The sequence below is a fragment of the Electrona antarctica genome, assembly GCF_951216825.1.
Source record: "Electrona antarctica genome assembly, chromosome: 13".
Classification (NCBI taxonomy): Eukaryota; Metazoa; Chordata; class Actinopteri; order Myctophiformes; family Myctophidae; genus Electrona; species Electrona antarctica.
This window is the reverse complement of record NC_136794.1, coordinates 3,680,238-3,706,562: the sequence shown is the minus strand read 5'-3', so window position 1 is coordinate 3,706,562 and position 26,325 is coordinate 3,680,238. Positions and strand designations below refer to the sequence as shown.

Here is a 26,325-nt window from a genome sequence, read left to right as displayed (position 1 = left end):
CATGCGGTACCCTGTGGAGAAAGCCATTGTCTGTCTAATCCTTTGAAGCTTCCCAGACGTGTGACCCAAAAACACTATATCCTGTAGGACTATATCATGTCATGTATGAATCAACTTATGCTCTCTCTCACAATAAATTGTTTTGTGGAAGTCTGACGACTGCCTGTCCTTTGAGACCTTATGCTGTATTAACACAGTGCTATTTAAGAAATGCAAAGGTGGTGTTCAAAGCATTTTATTTTACAAATTAAACAATGAAAAAGCAACATTTATAACAGACACACAAACATATAAAAGAAATGGAAACGACAAATGGTTACCCTACATTCAGAGCTTTGTTAAGCCAAAATATGTCCCTGTACAATTGCACATGAGAAATGGGAGACAAAATACTCAGGGAAGTTTCACATTTGAACTACTCTCCATTCTCTTAGCCTAGCCTTCATCCACAAACGATATTCACTGTAATTGAATTTGGACAGGAGGTTCCTGTCAAAACGAGGGAAGGCACTGAATTCTCTGCCGGGATGACTTGCAAAGAGCTCTCCCTCAAGGGCAACCTGGACCAGTGCTCTGATGTCGTTTGTCTGGTCAGGTGTGTGATGCCTGCCACTTTGCTTGGCCACTCCCAACTCAGCGTCTGTGGCATCTAACAAGTGCTTGAGGACACTGATGGACCTACTAATTCTGCTGGCAGATTGCTCGGTCAGGTTTGCTCCAAGGCCCTTCAAGAAAGACTTGAGGAAATTGTTCAAGTGTTCCAGGTGCAAGTCTAGGCTGATGTTATTTCCTTTCCCCCCCCTGCTGCTCCAAAAACGGTTATATGTGATGCTGTGGACCAACTTGGGTGAAAGAGTGGCATTCAGTTGCACCGATAGCAGGAAGGTGCTGTAGGCATACTGAGTGTGACCATATGCTTTATAGTACATAAGGGCAACTGTGTACAGCTTCAATAGCCTCTTTCCGTCTCCTTCTTTCACAGCATCGCGTAGATTCATCAAAAAAAAACCAAAGCTTAATCTTGCCACTGAATGTTCTGTTTTGTGGTCCATTGTAGGGGTGGTTGGGGAGGTCGGTACATCTGGTTGTAGCTGGAGTTTGTGGTATTTGAGCTCATGTGTATTGCGAGACTTCTTGTGCTTGTAGACCTTTGAGCAGCCTTCCATGCGGCACCTAAGCTGTGTCTGTGGAGACAACAGTGTAAGACTTAAAAGAAAGACAGTGGAATACAGTGTGCTATGCCTAAGACAAATGTGGTACAGCAAGGCACAGGTGAATCACATGACAACATGCCCCTAAAGAATATTTCAATTCAATATATAATATATATATATAATATATATATAATATAAACAATTCTTGGCATCTGCCACTTGAATTAAAGGTGACTTGATCAAAAAGCACCTGTCAGCTCAAATCCACAATGCAACATTTTGTTTTCAGTGTTGCTGTGCACAAACATCGGTAGCATTATAAATTAAATACAAAAAAAACCCTACCTATTCCATTTCCCCCCCTCTATTTCCCATTCCAAGTACATTTGTCTTATATGTAATGCCAGCGCCGCTATTCTAAAGCACCCTCAGGTACATATTTAAACTATTTTCAGGTGGGTAGATCTTGTTGAGCTGGTCATTTTGAAAGTAGCTCTCAAGTCAAAAAAGGGTGGGCACCCCTTTGGTACAGTGACAGTCACACTGCAATATCTTACAATATGGTTTACATATTTGTATTGCTAACATACATACTAACTATTTTAGTCTAGATGGCACGGCCTCATCAAACAAACAAATTACTATTATGGAAATGTTAAAAAACCTCAGGTTGTTGTTCTTCGGCCAGGGTAACCGCTGTTGCAACGGCAGACGTGGTGTCATTGATGTTGACGAAGGTTTTCACAACTAGCGCTGCTTTGTCATGCAGCCAGGTCCGCTTGAGTTCCATATCCTCGGCATCCCTTACGTTGTCTGGGATGAATCCCTCAGGCGTTTCTGTTAGCGGAAACAGTGCAAGAAAAAACAGCATGTTGATGGAAATACTACCTATTAATCCAATATAGGAATGAAAATGTTTTAATTGATAAAAAAAATGTGTTATACCAGAGACATCCTTCAGCTGAAAAATGGTCATTGCTGCTGCCAGGAAAAGTGCTGCTGTCTCTTTAGCCACAAACTCTTTATATGCATTGAATGCAACTTTTGGGCCCTTCTTCGCATTGCTGCACCTAGGACATATTAACAAGTTTAATTGCACTATATTGTGCCCCTCTTTCTCTCTCTCTCTCACACACAGACTCACACTTGCAAGACGACTGGGCCAACTCCTTTTGCACGCACACGCGCGCACACACACGCCCACAGACAGACAGACAGACAGACAGACAGACAGACAGACAGACAGTTACACAAACCAGTTGAATCTTTTGATACCAAGCCAATAGCGGCCAGGTGTTCACTGGGGACAGGACTTCATAGATCACTTTGCCCTATCTCTCTCTCCCTCATTCACTCACTCACTCACTCAAACACTCAAACACGCACGCACGCATGCACATGGACAGGCCAAAATTCATGGGGCCGGTTTTCACTGCAGAATAAACAGAAGATACAGTTAAATAAACAGGTTTAATAAACAGAAATTATGAGCATTCAACTAATATGATCATAAGGTATTTTTGAATAGGGTTACATTTTGAGTCGGTATTACAAACCTGAGCTTGTTCATGTTCGCCAGCAAGGTACCGTGGTCTTTGGCAGACGCGTCTTTGAAGAAGACCTTATGATATATCTGAATGACATTTTGTATTAGATTACACTATAGCAGAAACAAAAGTTTGAAGCTTCAATCTATATATGGTAATCAAACTTTGTTCAATTTGCAACAAGTATTATTACTTGTTCTCTTAGACAAGGGCATTGTGTGTTTAAATATAAAGATATCCTTGAAGTCAACATGCTATTGGGGGACAGCACAAGCTTTTATTTTATTAGCCAAAAAACTATTCATTTCGTAACCATCTGTTGACCATTTAAATTCACTCACTTCATAAAGGTTTCTGATAGCGTGCCAGTCTTCAAACTTGAACTGCATTCCTGCAAGTCTTACTTCGGGTGATCTTCCATTGCCCATGGTCCACTGCATTTTGCGACTGGCACCTTCAGTGAGCCTGTCACCTCCAACCAGGAGAGTTTCCATGCCATCCTTGCCCTTTGGTACATAGCTACAAAATACACAAGTCTTTTAACACCATTCAGCCTCTCTCTCTCTCAAACACACACACACACACACACACACACACACACACACACACACACACACACACACACACAATTCACATTTAAAATTACTTACTTGGTCTGTATATGCTCCAGAATGGCTTGCAGGTCGTCAGATTCGTTCTCATTTTTAAAGAGGAGACCAAGGGGATGCTATGAAGAGTATATTGACAATATAGTGATTATAACAACACAGGCTTATGTCTATACACATTGACAGTGAAGGTTAATACTAATTGCATTGTTTAGCTAACAGCACTTACATGGGTGGAAGCCTTTGACATGTTCTCTGAATACTCATGGGGAATGTGATGGACTGCAACGTTGCGTAGGGGTTTGAAGGCGTCAAGATGCTGGGTGAGGATTCTTGCTCCGAGTACAATGAATTCCTGTTCCATGCTCCATTGCGATTCACGGCTAGGCATAGATGTCTTAATGTCGTACCCTGTGAGAGACAGCCGGGGTTTCTCGTTGCTGAGGTGGTGGGTGGGTACTCTGTCTTCCACAGCCATGAGATGAGTCCAGTGTATAGATTTGTTGCTTCTATCTATTGACTGGTGGTGTGTGGGCATGTAGAAGTCCAGATTGTCTAATATTATTGAGTAGCTGTGTGGTGGCTGGTTGGTTAACTCTAGGCTTAGTGGTGGTGATGCCTCTGCGGCAGCCATGAATGCATTGAAAGTCTGGAATTCTAATTCACTGGTCTGCTGTTGTGAAGTGCTTTGTTGTTCCTCTGTGTCCTGGATGTCCATGTCTAACCAGTCCATGTCCTCTCTGACACTTGCCTCGTCTACAGCTGAAGTGCTCGGTGCTCCCTCTATTGCAAAAACAAAAGTAAGAATAATAGGAAATCATTACATTTATTATAAGGCTCTGGGTATGAATAATACAAAAAAAATCACACTGGTGTTAAGTCATGCATCATTATAGTAATACACAAAGAAAAAATAAACAACATTTATTTTCAATTTGAGGGTTAAACATTTAAAAATTCTGTCCCTCTTACCAGACAATTCAAGCATTTCCATACATCTCAAAACATCTCCATCCGAGCCTTGCTGGGGGTTGAGGTCCAGGTCACCATCTGAGTTTGGCTGGGGGTTGAGGAACAATTCGTTGGCAGCTTTGAGCTTCTGAAGTGCTTCACCACATGTGTTTGCCAGTAAACGTTGCTTCTTGACTGCTGAGACATGGCTGGTTGAAATCCCTAACTTGCAAAGTCTTTGAAACACAGCCTTTTTTGCCCCACCATACTGCAGAACACTGTTTATATAATATGCAAAAGCAGATGGCAATTTTTCATGTCTTCCTCTCAAGAGTACAGATGCAGCAGCACAGATTTGGAGTGGAGACTGGTTTGTGATGGTGGACAACAGTGAGAACAGGAATGGAGCTAGACGTTGGAGATCTGACCCCATCTTGGCAAATGAAAAGGATTTCAAGTTTTTGGGAGAACAACGAAACAGCATGAAATCTTGTTTTGGCTGGCAAAGTCTCTTGCATTCATTGTTTAGGAGAATGAGCACAGATTCTTTGATTGTGTCCAGCAGTGTGTCGTGTTTCATGATGAGGTTTGCAGCAGTTGACCATTTTTCCTTTGCGATGTTCTCCAAAATCCCTGCTGCAGATTTGAGGCATCTCAGTGTGATTGGTTTAGCCGTAGGATAATGAATGATAAGCTGAAAGATTAAGCAGAGTGTGCATTACAACTTAAATACATAATTATAGGTTTATAATAGCCAGGGCAGCATTCCTTTTTGGGTTTATGATCCGGTCGGGAACGGATGATATCGTTGCAGTCATTGTTTTGTAGTCATCAGGCAGGAACCATCAATCTGGAACTTCCTTTCCCTCAAACCGATTTTTCTCAATAAAAGCTGCAGGCTACGAGAGAACGAGTCACGCTTTTATTATTTTGTTATTCTTCCGGTTGCTGCCTGATGACTACAAAACAATGACTGCAACGATATCATCCGCTCCTGACCGATTCACACAGCAATTTTGTAACACAGACTAGGCTTTCCTCAGAGGTGGAAAGCCTGGTGACGTGAGGTTAGGTTTATATTTTATAATAGGCTACATCTTCAGTTATCAATAAACGGGTGATGATAATAGGTTTTGGAGCTTTATATTGCCAATTTTAAAACAGAAAAAGACAGTCCAACAAAACACATTTTTCTTACACCATACTTTGAACACAAAGTGGTATGCAGACTTGCAGAGCAAGAGCAATGTCAAAGTAAAACTTAAATTTTAAATTGATACAGGAAAAGCGCAAATGCTTGATCTTAGTCAGTGGTTTTCAACCAGTGGTCCAGGGACCACCAGTGGTGCTGGTCCCCAGCTAAATGATGGAGTTTGTAACCAATTGGACCCTTATAAGTTATTTACCTTTTGACCCTTATGGGTCCATTTGGTTTCATTTTACGGTCTCAAGAGTTAAATCAGTTAAATCATTGTTACATCTGCATTACTTAATTTAGAAGAAGTCTAGTAACTAGTCTACATAATTAGAGAATGAAATTGTGGACAAAATCGTATCCAACGATAACAGCATTCTTTAGTGTTGGGTCAGCAAGACTAAATCTCATGAAATGGTGGTCCGTGGCTCAAATGCTAAATAAAAAATTGGCATTGATGAAAAAGGTTGAAAACCACTCTCATCTACTCTACCTAGCTGTAAATAACAAACATAATTCATGTTTGTGATTATTTAAAAGGTATTATCATATTAATTTATCATTGTTAAGTTCACTCTGTATATCCACGGGCATAATAGCATGATGATGCCATTACAAATCATGGGCAACATGGAAGAAATGTGATTAATAAAAACGAAATGAACTGCTAGAAGGTCTTAACTTAATTAAGCAGTCACCGTCTCTATGACATGTTGTTCTTTATAAAGTAAGTATAGAGATCGACTACTATGCAATCAAATAAATCTGTATACAAGATCATTTCAGATTTCAGGGAAATACTAAATTAACTGTTACATTTAAAAAATTGCGGAGCGAGTTGGTAAAGGGGCGAGCAGTCTCGTATTCCTCATTTTTTAACTCATAATAAATAGCAGGTTAGTACATCGTTGTGATTGTGAACTTCTTACCTCTATCACACTTTGTCTTGTGGCTGTCCCAGGAGTTTTTAGTGGGGTTAACTTGCGATTTGGTGTAGGAGGATAGTATCTTTTCCTTTTCGCTGCCCGTGGTGTTTTCATAGGGGAATCTCTCATCCTTTTCTCCGTTTGGGGTGGTGTAGTTTTCGTTGTTGGGGACTGGCTACTAGCGGCCGGTTCGGCACCAGTTTCTACCTGTTTCCATTTGTTGAGTGTTAATAACGACTCCTCTATTGTTGTCATCTGTCTGAAGCACTTATTGCAAATACGCAAAGACTTGTCATCTTGTGGAAGCAGCTGTAGGCCAACGGAAACCAGACGCTGATATATGGTTCTTTGGCTAGGATCCCGTTCGTAAATCTTCCTGGTGTTAGATAAACGGCCGGCTTTCCGACAACTCTCTTTGCAGAGACGGCAAAAATCGTTTACATTCGATTCAGCCATAACAAATAACGATCGTTTGTTGCTGGTTTGATTTCGAAATAAACTAGTGTGGCAAGGCAAGAAGATTTCAATAGCTGCTGTGTGCAATGCATAGAGACTATGTAGGCTACTGGTGGAGGAGGAAGGAAGTAGGAAGTAGGAACAGGAAGTAGGAACGGAACGCGTTTAGATGACGCCACTTATTTTGATATACGCTGATTGGCTGAAGGGGTTGTCCGTCAACGCTACTCTCCCGCCCCACGGCTAAACAGCCACACAGGCGATTATGCCAGACTCTCCCCGCAGGCAGAATGAAAATCTGGCGAGGGGGGAGGGGTTTACCCAGGCTACAGAAAACCCTCATCTCCATATTTCAACGTTATAGGATTCACATTGGCCTATATTATTATAACAGTGGTTTATAAACTTTTATTTGCAGACACTATAGGTCCAAAATACAAAAAAAAGACACAAAAAACAAACAATAAAACATAGAGGTAGCCTATCACAATCAGGCTATTATCACTCCATACAGCATATCAATTAAAAAACATATAAACATTTCCTCCAGTGTTTCCAAAAGCAAGAGGAGAACCTTGTATCACTCTGTGTGAACCCTGTTAAGGCCATGCTTAATGCATTATTTGACTCCTTCAATCTACACATAAATCTGAACATAAAATTCCTCAGTACAGCATGAAAGGTGGTTACTAGTTAAAAACATCTCACTTGTCCATCTTGGGAGTTTCAAAAATATTCTAAAAGCATCATTATATGCCACCTGAAGTTTTTTCATTTTTGCACTGCTAAAACGGCACCACAAGTGAGTGACAAGTGGTTTAGAACAGCGCTTCTCAGAAATAGCAGATATAACGGTACAAAGCTCACTCACAGCGCGACACCATCGCCGCGCTGCAAGCTTGTAGATCTGCTATTGTTGAACATTTTAGAAAAGTCTAGAAAGTGTTACTTGAAAAAAGAAGGAAAAAACCCACACATCTCTCTTCTGGGGGTCCCTGGCACAAACATATCTCAGTTGGGGGTAAGCGGCCAAATACCAGTGTGGATTTTTGCAAATTTAGATTTTAGTTTAGTCATAGTCTTTGCAATAAAATTGAATTTAGCTTTAGTCATATTTTAGTCATCTGAAATGTCTTAGTGTTTATAGTCTAGTTTTAGGCGACTAAATCTACAGTTGATTTAGTCGACTAAAATGTATTTTGGCGGGCCTTGATGCCATTGTAATTGGCTGATTTTAGCAGATCTACAAGCGTCAAGCTCACAACGTGTGGCAGCGCAACGCGTTGTGAGCTTGTAGATCTGCTATTTTCAGCATTTTCAGCATGCAAGTGTAAAATGTCTTGTGTCTTTTACTCATACTGGATCTCTTGTCCACTAGTCCCTTAAACATTTTAGTCTAATTTGTATTTGTTGACGAAATTGACAATATATTTAGTCTTCGTTTTAGTCGTCATAGCTTAGTTTATTTAGTTTCCATTTGGTTTTCATCAGTAAAAAAAGGTAGTCGACGAACATTTTTCGTCATAGTTTTAGTCGACGAAATCAACAGTGCCGAATACATAGGCCTATCTTTTTGGGGGTCCTCGGCACAAACACATCTCAGATGGGGGTAAGCGGCCGAATACGTATCTTTTTGGGGGTTCTTGGCACAAAAAACGTTTGAGAACTACTGATTTAGAAGGCATTTGTAGAATCGGGCTCAGGTCTTAATGGGTTAATGAGTCATTAACCCATTAAGTGTCGTCATGGCATGTCAATGATGTCATTCATTATTATGAATGTATGTTTTCACACTCGTGTCGTGCCAAACGCCTCACAACTATGTGTGGAAGCCTCTGATGGAAAGGAATTTAGAAAATGGATTGAAGATTACTGGCAAAAATAAAAGAATAAAACATCATCTAAACATGGAGACAACTTTCACAGAGAGACAGAAACATTCTTCAAAATAAGACTAAAACACTCTGCTAGAGGTTGCAGCCACAGTGCTCACATCTATTTTGAAAAACAAATCAGTGTAAATTAATTAAAGTTAATGAAAACATATTGATTACCCGATGGTCGCAAAGTCCTCTATATGAATGAAACCATTCTTTCAACATCCGCCAAAATAATCGAATTGAACTGGGGACCCCCAAAATAATCTAATTGAACCGGGGACCCCCAAAATAATCACATTGAACTGGGGACCCCCCCAATATAATCACATTTAAACTGTGAACCCCAAAATAATCTAATTGAACTGGGGACCAAAAACAGGTGTGTGTGTAGGCTACTGTTGAATGAGAACACAATGTTGCATTGAACTGGAGACCCCCAAAAAATTATCAAACTGAACTGGTGACCCTCCAATATAATCATATTTGAACTGGGGACCCCCCCAAAATAATCAAATTGAACTGGGGACCCCCCAATATAATCACATTTAAACTGTGAACCCCAAAAGAATCTAATTGAACTGGGGACCAAAAACAGGTGTGTGTAGGCTACTGTTGAATGAGAACACAATGTTGCACCCACGGGGGGTCCTGACCCACAGTTTGAGAACCAGTGCATTACACTACTATTAAAGTATAACCAATCTACAGACTGACAGAGGGCTCTGTAGTAACATCAACAAGATAACAGGGAATATACTGTAGAATGATTGATCTGCAAAGAAATGCATCGAGCGGAACACAATCAATTGATCCATTGATCATGATGGTGACACATCATTCTAACACACGCTTCATCTACAAGGGAGAGTCTAGAATCAAATGAAGAAAACTCACTTTTCAACTGAATATCGTCATCAGTGTTCTTAGCCATATGTCTACCATGTCTTACACAGCTCTGCTGTATCTCCATAGCTCCCCCAAACCCCTATCCCTGGATAGAGAGGTTGTGTGAATGTGGTTTGAACTGTGTGGAGGACTCGGAGGAGGGTCATTGTGTCAGAAACACTGTAGAAGGACAGAGTGCCTGCCTTGTGATCCAGGTACACCCCCACTCTGGAGGTGACAGGCCCTGACACTTTAGTCTCAACACTGTTGTGTATGAACCTGTAGTCTTTATCATAGCAGTCTAAACACCAGGATTTATCATTGTCTCCAAAGTAGGTTTGTCTGTCGGTGTCTTTATAACAGACTGCTATACGAGCCCTTCTACCACTCCTCTCTACTTCCCAGTAACCACGTTCAGACAGACTCTCTGTACACAACACCTGACGGACAGTAAATCTCTCTATATGATCAGGGTAAGGTTGTTGTTGTCGTGTAAAAGTCACCTTCCTCTTCTCCTCTGACGAGGAGAGATGTTTGTGTATTGAGTTGATGTCCAGAGACAGAGGAGAGGAATCTGTGAGAACACGACAAGAGAAAATCCAAACCTCATGAACCTCATTGTGTTTAGACTATAGTTAGTCTCTCAGATCAAACTCATTAGAGCTTTAAATGCCAACACATCAGAGTGAAACGTTCAGAAACAACATCAACATGGACTCACATTGTAAGAAGTCCTTCCTGGTCTGAGGCTCCGCCTCCGCTGGATGTAAAACATCAACTGCACACACTGGAGACACAAGAGAGAGAGAGAGAGAGGGAGAGAGAGAGAGAATGAACCGACAGACAGCTAGAGAGAGAGAGAGAGAGAGAGAGAGAGAGAGAGAGAGAGAGAGTGAAGAATGGATCCAACTCAAGTGTTTGGTCAGAAATGTAAAGCTATTACAGCTCCATAGTATCAGATCAGTCATTTTATGCTTGGTTTCATGTTGAAAATAGCAGACCTACAAACTCACAGCACGTCTCAGCGCGACGCGTTGTGAGCTTGTAGGTCTGCTATTTTCAGCATGAAACCAAGTGTAAAATCAGCTATTATGACACCATAAAGGCCTGCCAAAATATAGACTAAAACTAAATCAAAATGTGCTGTGAAAATAACTAATTGGTTGGCTATTAAAAAATAGCAGATATACAAACTCATAGCGCGTCACTCTGTGCCACACAAACATACTGTACTGTCCCCCATACTACAGTATAGGCTTTAGTAGCCTATCCATCCTAGACATACTTCCACCTGTTTATAATCCATTCAACACTTAGAAATAGTACAGTAGAGGCTGCTTAGAAAAACAATAAACACATTGAAATGTCACCTCTCCTTTGAGTAATATTCTTACTTAATTCTTACATTTTACTGTCCAATCTGACAGACAGCCAACCTGTGTACCATCAGTCTGTTCTAGTTCAAACCTCTCCAGTTGCCTTCTGGCTTCATCCATCCATGTTTACTATGAACAACTAGAAACACATGTCACCTCTCTCTGCTATCTGTGGCCAAGTTGTCTTCAGGATGTTGTCTAGTTGGTCTCTCAGACCAGACACGACATCAGTCACATCTGTGAAGGACCTCAGAGGACAGATGAGCACACTGGGTGAGACTGGAGATCCAGTGGAACTGGAGAGAGACTGGAAACTCTGGAGAGAGACAAGTAAACCACTTTAGACAGGGATGGAAGATCAATAGATTAGTGCATTGATCACACTTGGTGGAGTTGAGCTGATGTCCTCGTTCAATCAGTAAAAATAATGTGTGCGCACGCACGCGCGCTCGCGCATGCACGCACGCACGCACGCACGCACGCACGCACGCACGCACGCACGCACGCACGCACGCACGCAAAACCAAACAAAACAAAACAAAACATACACACAAAAAGACAAAAACAGAAAAAAAAACTAAACAAAAGAAAAAGAAAATCAAGTCACCTGAATTTACAGAAAAGTTGAAAAAAGCAACACAATAGGAACCAAGTATTTTAGACACCCTAAACGGCGGGGTCGCGTGCACGCATCCGCCTCGTTCACAGCAGACTGCTGGGCGAGCGCTGGCGCTTTGGCATGGGGGGTCAGATCAACATGGAATGAATTCTGTACTGGCCATATAAGGAGCATGTCTTGAGTGTACAGGGTTTGATGAGGTCAGATCAACATATGGAATGTCAGAACAGGTCAGCTCCATACAGTATAATGGAGATCTATGGGGGGTAGCGGGGACATTCAGGGTACAGGGTTTGATGAGGGCCCAGGTAGGGCCGGGCCTTCATTTTCGGGCCTGTAATAATATGAGACTGAATGAGTCTTGTGACCTGTGATTGAATTGAATTAATTGAATTTGTCTTTAATTCTCATAATTGCAATTCAACAATGTATTTGTGTTTTTGGTATTTAACAGGAATACAGATTATATTTATCTAATAATTTTATACTTTCAAAATATTAAAAAAAATATGAAAATAGCCAATCTACAAGCTCGCCATCTGATCTTGTAGGTCTGATGTGTCTGTAAAATGTTTGAATGATATGATGGAGTGGAATGAAATCCTGTACTATGAAGCCCATTTGTCCTAAAGGAGTGGAAACCAAAGTGTCAAAAAGCCACGCGTGGAACCTGAATGAAAGTGATGTTGTCCTCAGTGTTGGACAGCTCCTCCAGCTCAGCATGTCTCCTCTCCAGCTGCTCCAGGGTCTGTTCCAGCTGTCTCAGGAGAGCCTCAGTCGGAGCCACTGCATTCTGCTGCTGATCTTTGATCAGTTCTCTAAGCTCAACACGTCTTCTCTGAATGGAGACCATCATCTCACTGAAGATCCTGTCACTGGCCTCCACTGCTGCTTCTGCAGACCTCTGCTTCACACACACACACACACACACACACACACACACACACACACACACACACACACACACACACACACACACACACACACACACACACACACACACACACACACACACACACACACACACACAAACACACACACACACACACACACACATTGACGTCGAAATTAAAAAAATGTCTTCTAAATCCTGACAGTTTTCTGAAATACCTATATCACTCAATATTGCATGTCAAGGAAGGACTCCCCAGAAGCAAAGATTTGAGTTAAAAACTTTCGCTCTGAAAGAATAATGTTCCCAATTTGCAACACATTTTCACAATTTTTCAAAAATAGCAGACCTACAAGTTCGTAGCGAGGCACAGGAAAGCAGGAAGCAGCAGTCATTTTTGATTTACGGCATAATCATTTAAACCATATTTTATACTTTGGCTATTCAAAAGCAGCAGATCTACAAGCTCATATCACGACACTTTGTGACACGCTTTATGGGGTCCTGCGTGAAAACGTTGTGAAAACCACTGATATAACAACATACGTTTGTCTGAAACTGTTTTGGAAGACATTTTTAGAATCGGCCTCTGGTTTTGATGGGTTAACCCGGCCTATAGAGATTACTGCAGCTGTTTGAAAATAGCCGTTCTACAAGTTCACAACACATGTGGAAACATTTTAACAACACAGATCTTATATGTGGCTTTCTGGAACAAAATACTTTCAAACAAGAACAAGAACAACAACTATTATCAGAATATCAGCTCACGTTCAGGCCCTCCAAGACCTGTCTCAGGTCTTTCAGCTCCTTCTTTTTCTCCTGGATCTTCTGCTGGACTTCCTCCTGACTTGTCACCAGCTGTTTCTGCAAGAAACAGGAATAGAGACAGTTTGACTTGTAAACATTGTGGACATTTTAATGTCGGGATACCAATTCTATCCAATCAGGAGAGAGAGAGAGAGAGAGAGAGAGAGAGAGAGAGAGAGAGAGAGAGAGAGAGAGAGAGAGAGAGAGAGAATGAACCGACAGACAGCTAGAGAGAGAGAGAGAGAGAGAGAGAGAGAGAGAGAGAGAGAGAGAGAGGGAGAGAGAGAGAGAATGAACCGACAGACAGCTAGAGAGAGAGAGAGAGAGAGAGAGAGAGAGAGAGAGAGAGAGAGAATGAACCGACAGACAGCTAGAGAGAGAGAGAGAGAGAGAGAGAGAGGGAGAGAGAGAGAGAGAGAGAGAGAGAGAGAGAGAGTGAACCGACAGACAGCTAGAGAGAGAGAGATAGAGAGAGAGAGAGAGAGAGAGAGAGAATGAATGAACTGACAGACAGCTAGAGAGAGAGAGAGAGAGAGAGAGAGAGAGAGAGAGAGAGAGAGAGAGAGAGAGAGAGAGAGAGAGAGAGAATGAACCGACAGACAGCTAGAGAGAGAGAGAGAGAGAGAGAGAGAGAATGAACCGACAGACAGCTAGAGAGAGAGAGAGAGAGAGAGAGAGAGAGAATGAACCGACAGACAGCTAGAGAGAGAGAGAGAGAGAGAGAGAGAGAGAGAATGAACCGACAGACAGCTAGAGAGAGAGAGAGAGAGAGAGAGAGAGAGAGAATGAACCGACAGACAGCTAGAGAGAGAGAGAGCTCATACAGGGTAGAAACAAGTGAAATTGGAGACAGTTTGGATCCACACATCCTCTTACATCAATTGTGTAATTTCCTCAAAATATACTTTTGCAGAGGCAACGGACATGAGATATGATTCATGAAAAGTTATCAATCCAGTTTTTGAATTAGCATAATTTAACTGTATACTGTTCTGAGGCCAAATATTATTCATAATGTATACTGCTCTAAGGCCACATAATAAACCATAACCATATAAATTAATTCTTAAGTTGTTTTAGTGAAATATTTACACATTTGCCATGTTATTCTGACAGTGAGTAAAAATGGCCTATAGGAAATTCTGCTACCTGACAGAGCCAACGTTGCTATATGTCAACAATTTCATAAAACCATACGAAAACATTTTAGTTTTTTAAACATTATATTTTCCTCTCCAATGTACTTCTACAAAACCATCTGAAAGGTGAAATATGGGACAGCATCTCTGCCATTTTAGATTTTATAACATGATCTGATTTAGAACAAGTGGTTCTCAAGCAGATCTACAAGCTTACAGCGTGTCACTTTGTGCCCCGCTGCGAATTTGTTAATCCCCTAATTGTTTTCAACATTTCTAAAACATATTTGAACACAAATCTTCTCTTCTGGGGGTCCCTGGCCCAAAACATTTTCAGATGGAGGTCCGTGGTGACACATATCTGAATTTGGGGGTCCAAATAGACATTTGAGTAATTCTGATTTAGAAGGCATTTGTAGAATCGTCTCAATGGGAAATTACTACCCTGATTTGTGCTTTTAATGTCTCTAACATTGTTATTTAGTGTTGCTTCCATCTTTAAAACATGATCTATCTCATGATGTGTCTTCAAGTGATGGTGGTGCTACCTGTTTCTCTGCCTTCTCTGCAGCAGCTGACACCGTGTCATGGCCCTTGTGTTCATCCATGGTGCACAGATAGCAGATAGACTGTTGGTCTGTGCGACAGAACGCCTCCATCAGCTTGTCATGCCTGGAGCACATCTTCTCCTTCAGTTTGTCGGTGGCTGGGACCAGCTTGTGCTTCTGCAACGCAGGAGCATTGTAGTGAGGCTGGAGGTGAGTCTCACAGTAAGAGGCCAGACACGCCAGACAAGACATGAGAGCTTTGCGACGTCTGGCTCCGGTGCAGAGATCACAGGCCACGTCTGCTGGACCGGCGTACAGCGGAGCAGCAGGAGACTGCTGAGCTCCTGTACTGCTCAGCTTCATCACCACCTGGAAGTAAAGAGAAGAGGAGGGGACAAATGCCACATCTGAAAATATTTCATGCCAGGGACCCCTATACAAGATTTATGTTGTTAAAAGGTTTCAACAAAAATATTGTATATGGCGAAATATTGTATATTTCAAATATCTGATGTAGACCAGGCTTTCCCAAACTGTGGTGTGCGCACCCCTAGTGGTGTGTGGACGACCTGCAGGGGGTGCGTGACATGAAAAGGGTAATGGCGGACGGTTTATAGTGTTATTTAACACTGGTTAAAAAAAAAAAAACTGGTAAAACACCATTTTTGTATAGAGCTGCTCGAGACGGGAGAGCAGCAGCAGCTCAGTGTCTCTCTCTCTCTCTCTGTGTAGTGACATTCCTGCCCACACTGCGTGGCACTGAGTGCTACGAGCTTGTAGATCTGCTATTTTTGAAAAATCGTGAAAATGTGCCTCAAATCTTTGAATATATATTGTTTTTAACTCAAATCTTTGCTACTGGGGGGTCACTGGAACTACATATTTTCAGATGGGGGCGGCGGCCTATTACATATAATTTTTGGGGTCCTTGACATGAAAAATATTGAGCACCACACCACTGATATAGAAACATAAATATTTCAGAAAACTGTTATGCTTTAGAAGACATTTTTTAAATGTCGATGTCAGGCCTAAATGGCTTAACAACACCAGCCAGCTGCAAATGCTTCGGTCCTTTGTGCGTGTGTGTGTGTGTGTGTGTGTGTGCGTGCGTGCGTGCGTGCGTGCGTGCGTGCGTGCTCTCTCAACCTAAAATTAAACTGAAAGGAATGCATTTAAAATCAACTCTAAAGCGGACAGGGAGCCAGTGAAGGGAGGCCAAAACAGGTGTGATATGCTCACGCCTGCGAATACCTGTGAGTAGACGTGCGGCAGAGTTCTGGACTAGCTGGAGTCGAGCAAGGGAGGCTCGATTTAAACCAACATGAAGTGCATTACAGTAGTCCAACCGCGTAGAAATAAAGGCACGGATAACCCGCTCAAAATCGCTAAAGGATAGCACAGACTTGATTTTAGCCAGCAGCCTTAGGTGATAAAAACTTGAGCTGACGCATTTACCTGTTTATCAAGTTTAAGGGCGTTGTATAGTTTGACCCCAAGGTTAGAGACCACAGGTTTCACATATGGCTGCAGGGAACCTAGGTCAGGTATACATATATATAATATATAGGTTTACAGTGGCTATAACAGACTGTGATGCTCTAGTAAAAAAAATGTGTGGACCTCCTGGAACCGCCTCATGGATGGACCCCTGGGGGACCCCAGCCCCCACTTTGAGAACCACTGGTCTAATACTGTATCTAAATAGCATTCTTATTATTTATGGACAAACAATGTAGCCTATATCATTATCAACATAAACATACAATGTGAACAAGTAACCATACATAGCCTACATCATGTGCATAGTAGAACTGCTGTAGCAGAAAATGTATATATAATGGGATGAATCTAGAGTTGCAATACCCTCCATTGACTCCCCACTCATCCAATTTGGTTTGCGATCTGCTTGTCTTAAACAACTTTAAACTCACCAACATTGCAGCTGTAGTCCAAGCTTGAATTATCCTCTTTCAATCTGCCGAGCTTGTTTTTCATAAAAAAATCCACCGTAGAGATATTATGAGCTACTTTCTGTCAAGAAATGATGTGTAGGTGATGTGCTGGAGTTTGGAAGCACTCGTCGTATGTCACTGAACGGCCCTGCGTACCACCTGTTTCAAATTTGCACATAATGCAGGAGGCAGCAGCGCGACCCGTTAACAAAAACGAGTGCTTCCAAACTGCAACACTTAGAAAAATAATCACCTGCAGAGGATGTCTTGACAGAAAGTAGCTCATAACATCTCTACGGTGGATCTTTATGAATTGAAAGAGGATAATTCAAGCTTGGACTACAGCTGCAATGTTGGTCGTTTAAGACAAGCAGATCGCAAACCAGATCGCAAGCCAAATTGGATGAGTGGGGAGTCAATGGAGGGCAACTCTAGATTCATCCCATTATAAAAAAATCTAGAGTTGCAAATTGCGGCTAGTTTTTGTAACTTAAGGTCATCTCACCTCAGCCAGCATGGTGTTCTTCCTCAAAACAGGTCTAGGACTGAAGCTCTCTCTGCACTGGGGACAGCTGTAGACTCCACTCTCCTCATACTGGTCCCAGTAACCTTCAATACAGCTGCTACAGTAACTGTGTCCACAGTTTAGAGTCACTGGTTTCTTTAGAAGGTCCAGACAGATAGGACAGCAGAACTGGTCCTGGTCCAGCTCACATCCCTGTTGTTGTTCTGCCATTTTGACACACAGCCAAAGTCACATTGAGAAAGAACACACAACACTCTGGTTTACTCTGAAGAGAGACAGAGAGTTTTGTTTCTAAAGAAAACTGGGAGAGGCAAAGAGGGAGGGATTTCCTGGATGTTTGTACGAGGCAGTGGTTTGACTGGTTTTAAAGAGACTGGTGTAATAAGTGACCAAAGTCACTTTGTGACTTCTTGGTCCCTTAATAAAGATGTCACCAGAGGCATGCAGCTCTCCAGACCTGTGGAAGGGCATTCCGCATACCTTTTGGTTTTTGACCCTTGATCTTTCCATCCCGCGGGGGGGAATTTCAGTTCTCAGCCCAGCTTGAATTTCCACATTTTTGTGTCAAACTATCCGTGAGCAGGACCCATAAAGGGGAATACCACTCATTTTCAACATTGAACTATGTCATTATAATATGTTGTGTACTACCAAAAAGGTATGGAATGCCCCTTCACAGGTCTTGAAAGCTGCTTCCCCTGCGTACGTCTTTAAGAACCGGCTCTTATACGACCTGGAATAAACTCCCACATTACCTTAGACAGGCAGCCCCTTTAGTCGTTTTTAAACCTCTGGAACTCCTTCCCCCCTGATATCAGAAACATGGACTCAATCACCACATTTCAAACCCACCTCAAAACCCACCTGTTTAGGCAGGCTTATGGCTGACCTCTGTTTTGTGCTGCAAGCTGTACTATATATGTTTTGCTAGTGCTTTTAACTGTGTTTTTTATTAACTGTTTGTATATTGTTGTATGGCTACCTTGAGTGCCCTGAAAGGCGCCTTATAAATAAAATGTATTATTATTATTACTAGTAAACTTAGGGTGTCTGCCTCCTGGACGAAACCTCCGAGATGGTTCCACAGGAGAGCAGGCGGATAGTTGAATGTTCTCTCTTGGAGTCACACACACACACACACACGCACACGCACACACACACACACACACACACACACACACACACACACACAGCGATAAGGCGGGACCAAGAAAGAAGACAATACGCAATAAGAACAATATGCACAAAGTACAGTACAGTACCCGGATTTGAACACACAACCTTGTGTTCCGAAGGCAAGAGCTCTACTGACTGAGCTAAAGCTGGGGAACACTAGACTGTAAGAGGGGGGGAAGAAGAAAAATGGAGGGGGAAGAAGGGGGGAGAAGAAAAAGAGAAGAAAGAAGAGAAAAGGAGAGAAATCTTGAGAAAAATCAAGGCAATGGATGCAATTCTAATTCAGCTTCATGTAAAATCCTGCTGGAAGCGATCATTTATGCAAATAGTTTCAAAAAGCACTGAAATGTTTAAAACTGTCGTTTCTGGGAAGGGGAAGTATGGACCACAAGGTCACCAGTTCAAGCCCCGCTTTGACCAAGGCCGCCATTTCGAGCCCCGCTTCGTCCAAAAGTAACCTGACCATAACGGCCGGGCTCCACCGGGCGCGTCAGCGTCGCGTCTCCGTCACCGTCAGGGAATGTTCCCTTTTTAATCAATGGCTCCACTGCCCGCGTTGACGGAGACGCGACGCGTGCATTAAAATTGAACCGGTGCGTTTTTTGACGCGAAGCAGACGCAACGCAACGCGTCCGGTGGAGCCCTGGCGTTAGAGGTGCTCATGCTGTGTTTTCGATTATTTTACACAATGACAAGTTTGATGTAAAGTGTAGAGGCCTGTCCCTCCACACCAAGAACGATAACTGTATGTTTTTCTATGGCAGATATATACCACAACTAATGGTAATGACAGTAGACATTGACAGTGGTGAACGGCAGTCGCTGGCATCTGTTTCAGAGTAATTAGATGAATGCAAACTCTTAACAGGCAATCAAATTCTGTATTGTGTAGGCCATTCTGTAGCTCATTATTAAATGTGCCAATTGTTATTGAGTCATAAGTACTTAAGTACAATTTTCAGGTATTTGTACTTTACTTGAGTATTTCCAATTTCTGATACTTTTACTTCTACTCCACTACATAGGATTGAATTATTGTTTAAACTAGTACATTACATTACATTACATTAGTATTTCTACATAAATAACAACTTTTTCCACCACTGCCCTTTTTAACCCATTTAGACCTGAGGACGTGCATGTCCGTGCCACCTTATAGCTTTTTTTCTTCTTCTTTTTTTTTACCTTATAGCTTTTAACCACTTTATGCATTATTTTAAACTTTAGCTGTTGAAAAATAGGCACCGAGTGCTGCATTATGAGCTTGCCTTGTAGATCTGCTATTTTTGAAAAATCGTGAAAATGTGTGCAAATCTTTGAATATTATTTTACAGTGAACGTTTTTAACGCAAATATTTGCTTCTGGGGGGGTCCCTGGAACAACCTATTTTGAGACGGGGGTCTGCAGGTAAATGCATATAGTATAGAGAGTATGCCATACATTTAACAAGAATGAAGAGGGGAATTTTTTCAATGCCAAACAAAATATTCATATAAAGAAATCAAACCTTGAAATTGGAAACATTGAGAAACTAGAAAAAGTGCCCTTCTGGGCACAGGTCTCCACCAGGAGGATAGGATTGTGTGTGATGTTTGGCAAAATGTTTAGGAGTAATATAAACATGTGTGTGTGTGTGTGTGTGTGTGTGACGCGACTTGGCCTGTTGTAGCGCCACCATGAGGCTGATTTGAAAATTGTCAAGTGGCATTTCTTCCTCAGCCTAGTAGTGGGAATAGGCATGCACAGTTTCACCGCAATCGGACGCTGCGTTGCGGAGTTGTGGCAATTTGTACAAAACGGGTACAAAGCGGGCTCCTCCTGAAAACTTTAGAAGCCAATCGTAGGCAATCAGGATGGATAATTATGAGAAATCAAACAAATCACATGATCACATGACTATGGAGAGCATGTGTACCGATTTGCGTGAAATTTGGATAAAATCTGAAGGAGTAATATTAGAAAATGTGTTTTACATATGTCGGCCTCCTGGTGGCGCTATAAAGAGCAGATGTGAAAAATTCCAGGCAAAGGTTTTTCCTTGGCCTCTAGGGAGTGTGCATACATGGTTTTACACAGATCGGTGCAGTTATAGGTAAAACACAAATCGGCCAGTTATAGCGCCACCATGAGGCTGAGTTGAAAATATTCAAGTGGCATTTCTTCCTCGACCTAGTGGGAATGTGCGTGCAACATTTCACGGAAATCACACCATGTGTTCATGATTTGCAGCATTTTGTTTGAAACGGAGCACTCCTGCGAACTTTGGAAGCCAATCTTAGCCAATCAGGATGGAGTCTGAAAAATCTGAAAGACCCGTTTCGTTGAATGGCTCTAGAGCAGGGGTGTCAAACTCAATTTGGGGCAAGGGCCACATTGCGCGAAAGGTGACTTGATGAGGGCCGCGGCCAGTTGCAGCTCACGTGCGTTGACTTACACAGTTGTCACTTGGCTTTGTTTTCTAGACTGTTTATTGACATAAATTGACTTTATTTGTATTACAGTTGTAGGCTACAAGACGTTTGGTATGAGATGTGGAAAAAAGACCCAATAAACCACTCGAAAATAGTTAAAAAATATTTTATCCAAAATGGCAAATTGACATGTAGCCATCATGAAATCTGACACTTTGCATCTCTTTGCTTTGACTATCGTGTATAAATAGACTATATTCCTCACTTGGTAAGGGAAATTAAACTCTACTGAGCTGTAACAACTATGGTTAGCCTCTCCATGTCCTGCTGTATCAGAGTGTGAGGAGAGTAATCCACAACAACTCAACTAGTAGTTGAATAGACTGTTAACGAGCCCATCAGTGACAACATTCCGCACCTGGGCAGAGACAAAGCCTTCTACAGCAGGGCCATTAGCGGGGCAGGTGGGGGAGGGGGAGTAGCAGCGTTATTTCATTTTTGAAAATCATCTCGAGGGCCGCATTGGACCTCTCCCTGGGCCCTGCCCACACACCACTTCAAAAAAAAAAAAAACCCCAGAGTGCCCACGTTTTACATTCATTTTTTTGACATGTTTTTCTTTTTTTTAATATAAATGGCCGGCGGGCCGCATTGGGCGGCTCCGCGGGCCGCAAAATGCCCGCGGATCACCAGTTTGACACCACTGCTCTAGAGAGACTGTGTACCAATTTGCGTAATGTTTGGACAAAATCTGTAGGTGTACTGTCAAAACATTTGTTTTGCACAAAGCGGCCTCCTGGTGGCACTATAACAGGCCAATGTGAAAACTTTGGGGCAGAGGTTCAGCTCTGGCATTCAGGGAGTGTGTGTGCAGAGTATGACTGCGATCAAGCCAACGGTGCCAGAGATTAGCTGTTCACAGACGGACACACGGACGGACGGACACACGGATGGACGGATGGAGTGCAAAACATACTCTCTCCCCATGCCTTCGGCCTGGTGGAGACAACAACAGACATAAAATTCTAAAACTATAATATGCAATTATTTTTTGTGACTCTTCTCTCCTCTGGTCATTCAGTATTGGGAATACTCCTTGGTCTCTAGTTTGGCAACAATTCGCTCCAGTTGTCTCTTAGTCTCACACTGTGGAAAGTTGCCCATTTCATAGTACTGTGGGGCAATCTTCACAAGCCATTCTGGTTTGATATCTGTGCAAGTGCGAATGTAATTCTTTGTAGTGAGGACAAACTCGTTGTAGAGCACCCACTCAGGCTTATGGTCCAGCACTGTAGATGGATGTAGTTGGACAACTTGGTTGTCTTTGACTGTGAGGTAATGACCAGTGCGCTCCAAATGAGCCACCTGCATGAAGAAGCCAGTGCAAAGCGCCCGACGGATGTTGGTGTAGTAATCTCTGCTGGTAAACTCTGTGCTTCGGGGCAGGTTGAAACGGTCCATGATCCTGGACAGCTGCTGCCGCACATTATCAGCAGACATCAACGAACGGTAGTTGACAAAGTTGTCATAGCACCACTGGTTGGCCTCATGGTTTTGTTTGAAGGCGTGGTAGACGTTGAGCAGCGTCAGGTGATCCCCATCGATATGGGCAAACCTCATCTTGGACTCGTCAGCTGCCTTCTTAGCCTCCGTTGGCCGGACAAAACACTGTGGGACTGACAGCATGGCAGTAATGGAAAGGATCTCATTTGAGCAGTTAAACTCGCAGCTGGCAATGACCATCTTTGCCAACTGGGGGTCTAAGGGAAACTCTGCCATCATGGAGCCCAGCTCTGTTAGGTCACCGTCATCGTTGAGGGCAGCCAGGTAATTCAGCAACTCAAGGGCCCGCATCAGTGTCTCAGGAGCTGGTGGGTCCATGAAGTCAAAGTGCACAAGGTCATCAATACCTAGCCTCTTCAGCTGCAACACCACGGATGCCAAGTTCGACCGTAGAATCTCAGGATAGGTGTTATCCTGCATCTCTGTTTTATAGGCCTTTTCTGTGTAGAGGCGGAAAGTCTTTCCTGGACGCGTTCTGCCTGCTCGCCCTGCCCTCTGCTGGGCAGAGGCTTTACTGATGGCTGTGACAAGCAACGACTCCACTCTAATGCGAGGATTGTACACCTTTTGCTTTGCAAATCCAGGATCAATAACGAACACGACTCCATCAATTGTCAGGGAAGTCTCAGCTATGTTTGTTGACACCACAACCTTTCTTCCTATTGCACCACTAGGTTTTCTGGGAGGAGGCGCCTCAAAGATCCTTTGTTGCTGCTGTGGTGGCAGTGTGGAGTACAGTGGAATTATTTTGATGTCTCCCACTTCAGGTCCAAGGTCATCGACCTCACGCTTGATCCGTTTGCATGCCTCATCAATTTCCTCTTGACCAGTGAGGAACAGAAGACAGTCACCTTCCTCTTCCTCACACATGTGGATCTGAATGACAGTACGAATAGCTGCTTCAAGGTAATCCCGTTCTGGCTCAGGGGTGTAGAAAATCTCTACAGGGTGTGTACGCCCAGGGATTGTCAGAAGGGGACAGTTGTCAAAGTACACCTGGAATTTGCCAGCATCTAGTGTGGCACTCATGACTATTACCTTCAGATCCTTTCTCTGTCGGACCACCTCCTTTAGGACTCCCATCAGGATGTCTGTGGCAAGAGTTCGCTCGTGAGCCTCGTCCAGAATGATCACGCCATATCTCTCCAGCAACGGGTCATTCATGGCCTCCCTCAGCAACATACCATCCGTCATGTACTTCAATATAGTCTTGGCCGAGCTACAGTCCTCAAATCGAATCGAGTAGCCAACTTCTTGTCCAAGCATTACGTCCATCTCATCTGCCACCCTCTGAGCCACGCTCATGGCGGCCACTCTTCTGGGCTGCGTGCAGGCTACAGCTCGCTTAGGACCGGGTAACCCTTTCACCAGGTCCACACACCACTGGGGAATCTGTGTCGTTTTTCCAGAGCCCGTCTCTCCAACCAGCACAAAGCTCTGTTGATGTGTGATGATGTCATTGAAACTTTCCCTGTACTCCCACACGGGCAGCTGTAGCCTTTTCTTCAGGATCTCATAGAAGCGCGGGGTGTGTGGCAGGTTGGTGAATGGGTTGATCTGCTGGTTCACTGCCATCTGTTTGAGACTGGGTGCCATGCCCAGCCCCACTGGCACACTGTTAGCTGATGAAACACTGGAAGGCTTTATGTCCCGGTCTCTGTCTCGGTCCCGGTCTTTATCCCTGGAGCGATCCTCACGGTCTCTGTCGCGGTCTCTTTCTCTCCCATCAGATCTCTTCTTGGTGGAGGAGTAATCGTCACCCAAATCTAGACAGTGTCGTGTAGACATGTCTGTCTGGGGGCAAGACGGCACGGGAGACCTTTACACAATCAAATAATATAATTGTTGACTGGCTGCATTCAGCCACTGTCTGGGATAAATAGCTGTTAACCTTTTCGTGAGGGGCACTCTTATCTTTGCTCAGACACATAAGACGAAAATAGCCGATTTGCTCGTCCACATATGACATAAATTCTCCATTAATTGGGCGGCACGTAGTCACCATTATGTCACTATGACTCGTCCATAACCATATAAGGACTTCCCAATGCAGCTACGCCCAAATATGGAGTGTGTTGTCTAAACTCAATGTGTTGCCAATGGCATCAGGCGCAAACAAATGAGTCAGCTATGTGGGCACAAAATGAGGCATGTAGCCTACTGTGGGTATATACTGACGACATCAGAGATCTCCATATATGGGCATAAAAGTGAGAAAGACTGACAGATACAGAGATCTCCATATATGAGAATATTGGTCAGATCGGCGGTGCATAGAACTCTATTTTTTCGCCCTGTGGCAGATTCGTCTGGTTGCCAGGCTATATCATTCCGACATGCACTGAATATTAAGTGGTGAATATTTCTATATGCATTCTGGGATGTCACTATGTGTGCTTTTATTTCCCCAAATCCACAGCAATATAAAGGTTGTTTGTATCTATCCTGAGCTGTAGCAGTGTCACATAATGTCTCACAAGATGTCAAAATAAGAACATCTTTTCTTTCATCAAAGAAAAAACTGTGGGAGCTGTACAGCACCACGATATGACATGTTACTTGTATTATTGTCTCCACCAGGCCGAAGGCATGGGGAGAGAGTATGTTTTGCACTCCGTCCGTCCGTCCGTCCGTCCGTCTTGTGTGTGTGTGTGTGTGTGTGTGTGTGTGTGTGTGTGTGTGTGTGTGTGTGTGTGTGTGTGTGTCCGTCCGTCCGTCCGTCCGTCTGTGAACAGCTAATATCCGGCACCGTTAACCCGGTCGATGTCAAATTTTGCACACACACTCCCTGGATGCCAACGATGAACCTCTGCATAATTTGGCATCGACCAAGTTAACGGTGCCGGAGATTAGCTGTTCACAGACGGACAGACACACACACGGACACATGTCGGACACACGGAGTGCAAAACATACTCTCTCCCCATGCCTTCGGCCTGGTGGAGACAATAAGGAGTTTTTCCCAACACAGCTACTAAAATGTATAGGTACAAGGTCTGTGGCACTACGTTTGTGGAATGATTATGAACGTTGCTAACCTTATAAAATAAAGGTATTTCGGGTGTCCTTGCTTTGTATTCTGTGGACCATACACAGTTGTATTAATGAAGCTCTCTCCTCTACCCCTAAGCCATTTGAGACTATCAAAATGAGCAGGGAGAAGATGTGTTCTGGGATGGAGTTTTAGGATAGCCCTAACTAGTTTGTTTTGTGATGTTTGAAGCTTATGTTTCAAAGCTGCACACATACTGTACCTGTGTGCCATGAAGAGCTTGCATAATCAAAATGACATTGGACCAGAGACCCTGCTAGTATGACCAGTGCATTTCTATTTAAGAATGAGGATGTTCTAGCGAGGAATTTCACTCTTTGGTTAACCTTATTTATGACCTGTAATGCCATACTCTCTCCGGATAGGTTATTGTCCAGTATACACCAAGTTACTTGATTGAATCTTTGGTCGAAACTTCAAAGTCACCAACTACAACCTTGAACCCAGGGGACTTCTTTAGTTTAGCTCTAGACGCAACGAATCAAATGAGTTTAATACATGATTCTTCTTGTAATGTTCCAATGGCATAAGATCGAAATAAACCATTCATTCAATCTATATCATTTGTTATTTTATTTCTAATCTATAGACAATAGGATTCTTGTTTATTTTCAAACAAATACAGAAAAGCTTGACATTAAAAAAATGGTCTGAG

At 42.9% G+C, this 26,325-nt stretch overlaps 3 protein-coding genes across 4 annotated transcripts; all 3 read right to left on the bottom strand.

The window, feature by feature from the left end:
- Positions 1-343: 343 nt before the first annotated feature.
- On the bottom strand, positions 344-1,952 carry LOC306935233 (uncharacterized protein). The gene is made up of 2 exons (XM_079518197.1): positions 1,819-1,952; positions 344-1,184 (listed from the first exon to the last, which is right to left on the bottom strand). The coding sequence occupies exons 1-2, from the start codon at positions 1,942-1,944 to the stop codon at positions 405-407; spliced, it is 906 nt and encodes a 301-aa protein (XP_079374323.1). The 5' UTR covers positions 1,945-1,952; the 3' UTR covers positions 344-404.
- Positions 1,953-8,805: 6,853 nt separating this feature from the next.
- LOC306934823 (E3 ubiquitin/ISG15 ligase TRIM25-like) lies at positions 8,806-17,700 on the bottom strand. 2 transcript variants are annotated; one of them, XM_079517634.1, is made up of 7 exons: positions 17,447-17,700; positions 14,987-15,355; positions 13,261-13,356; positions 12,268-12,501; positions 11,135-11,294; positions 10,324-10,389; positions 8,806-10,176 (listed from the first exon to the last, which is right to left on the bottom strand). In XM_079517634.1, exons 1-7 carry the CDS (start codon positions 17,675-17,677, stop codon positions 9,653-9,655), a joined length of 1,680 nt encoding a protein of 559 aa, XP_079373760.1. In that variant the 5' UTR covers positions 17,678-17,700; the 3' UTR covers positions 8,806-9,652. The 2 variants fall into 2 exon arrangements, with proteins under 2 accessions (XP_079373760.1, XP_079373761.1); XM_079517635.1 differs by having other exon boundaries at positions 13,261-13,350.
- A 4,404-nt stretch (positions 17,701-22,104) lies between these two features.
- On the bottom strand, positions 22,105-24,503 carry LOC306934817 (ATP-dependent RNA helicase DHX15-like). Its single transcript, XM_079517620.1, has one exon. It carries the CDS (start codon positions 24,404-24,406, stop codon positions 22,133-22,135), a length of 2,274 nt encoding a protein of 757 aa, XP_079373746.1. The 5' UTR covers positions 24,407-24,503; the 3' UTR covers positions 22,105-22,132.
- Between the last annotated feature and the right edge of the window lie 1,822 nt (positions 24,504-26,325).

Coding starts and splice junctions, on each gene's coding strand:
- LOC306935233 (XM_079518197.1), bottom strand. CDS start 1,944: ATGGAACTCAAGCGGACCTGGCTGCATGACAAAGCAGCGCTAGTTGTG. Junction 1,185..1,818: donor CCGAAGAACAACAACCTGAG/GTTTTTTAACAT, acceptor TTGTCTCCACAG/ACACAGCTTAGGTGCCGCAT.
- LOC306934823 (XM_079517634.1), bottom strand. CDS start 17,677: ATGGCAGAACAACAACAGGGATGTGAGCTGGACCAGGACCAGTTCTGC. Junction 13,357..14,986: donor CAGAGAAGGCAGAGAAACAG/GTAGCACCACCA, acceptor TGTTTCTTGCAG/AAACAGCTGGTGACAAGTCA. Junction 10,177..10,323: donor CAGGAAGGACTTCTTACAAT/GTGAGTCCATGT, acceptor GTGTTCTCACAG/ATTCCTCTCCTCTGTCTCTG.
- LOC306934817 (XM_079517620.1), bottom strand. CDS start 24,406: ATGTCTACACGACACTGTCTAGATTTGGGTGACGATTACTCCTCCACC.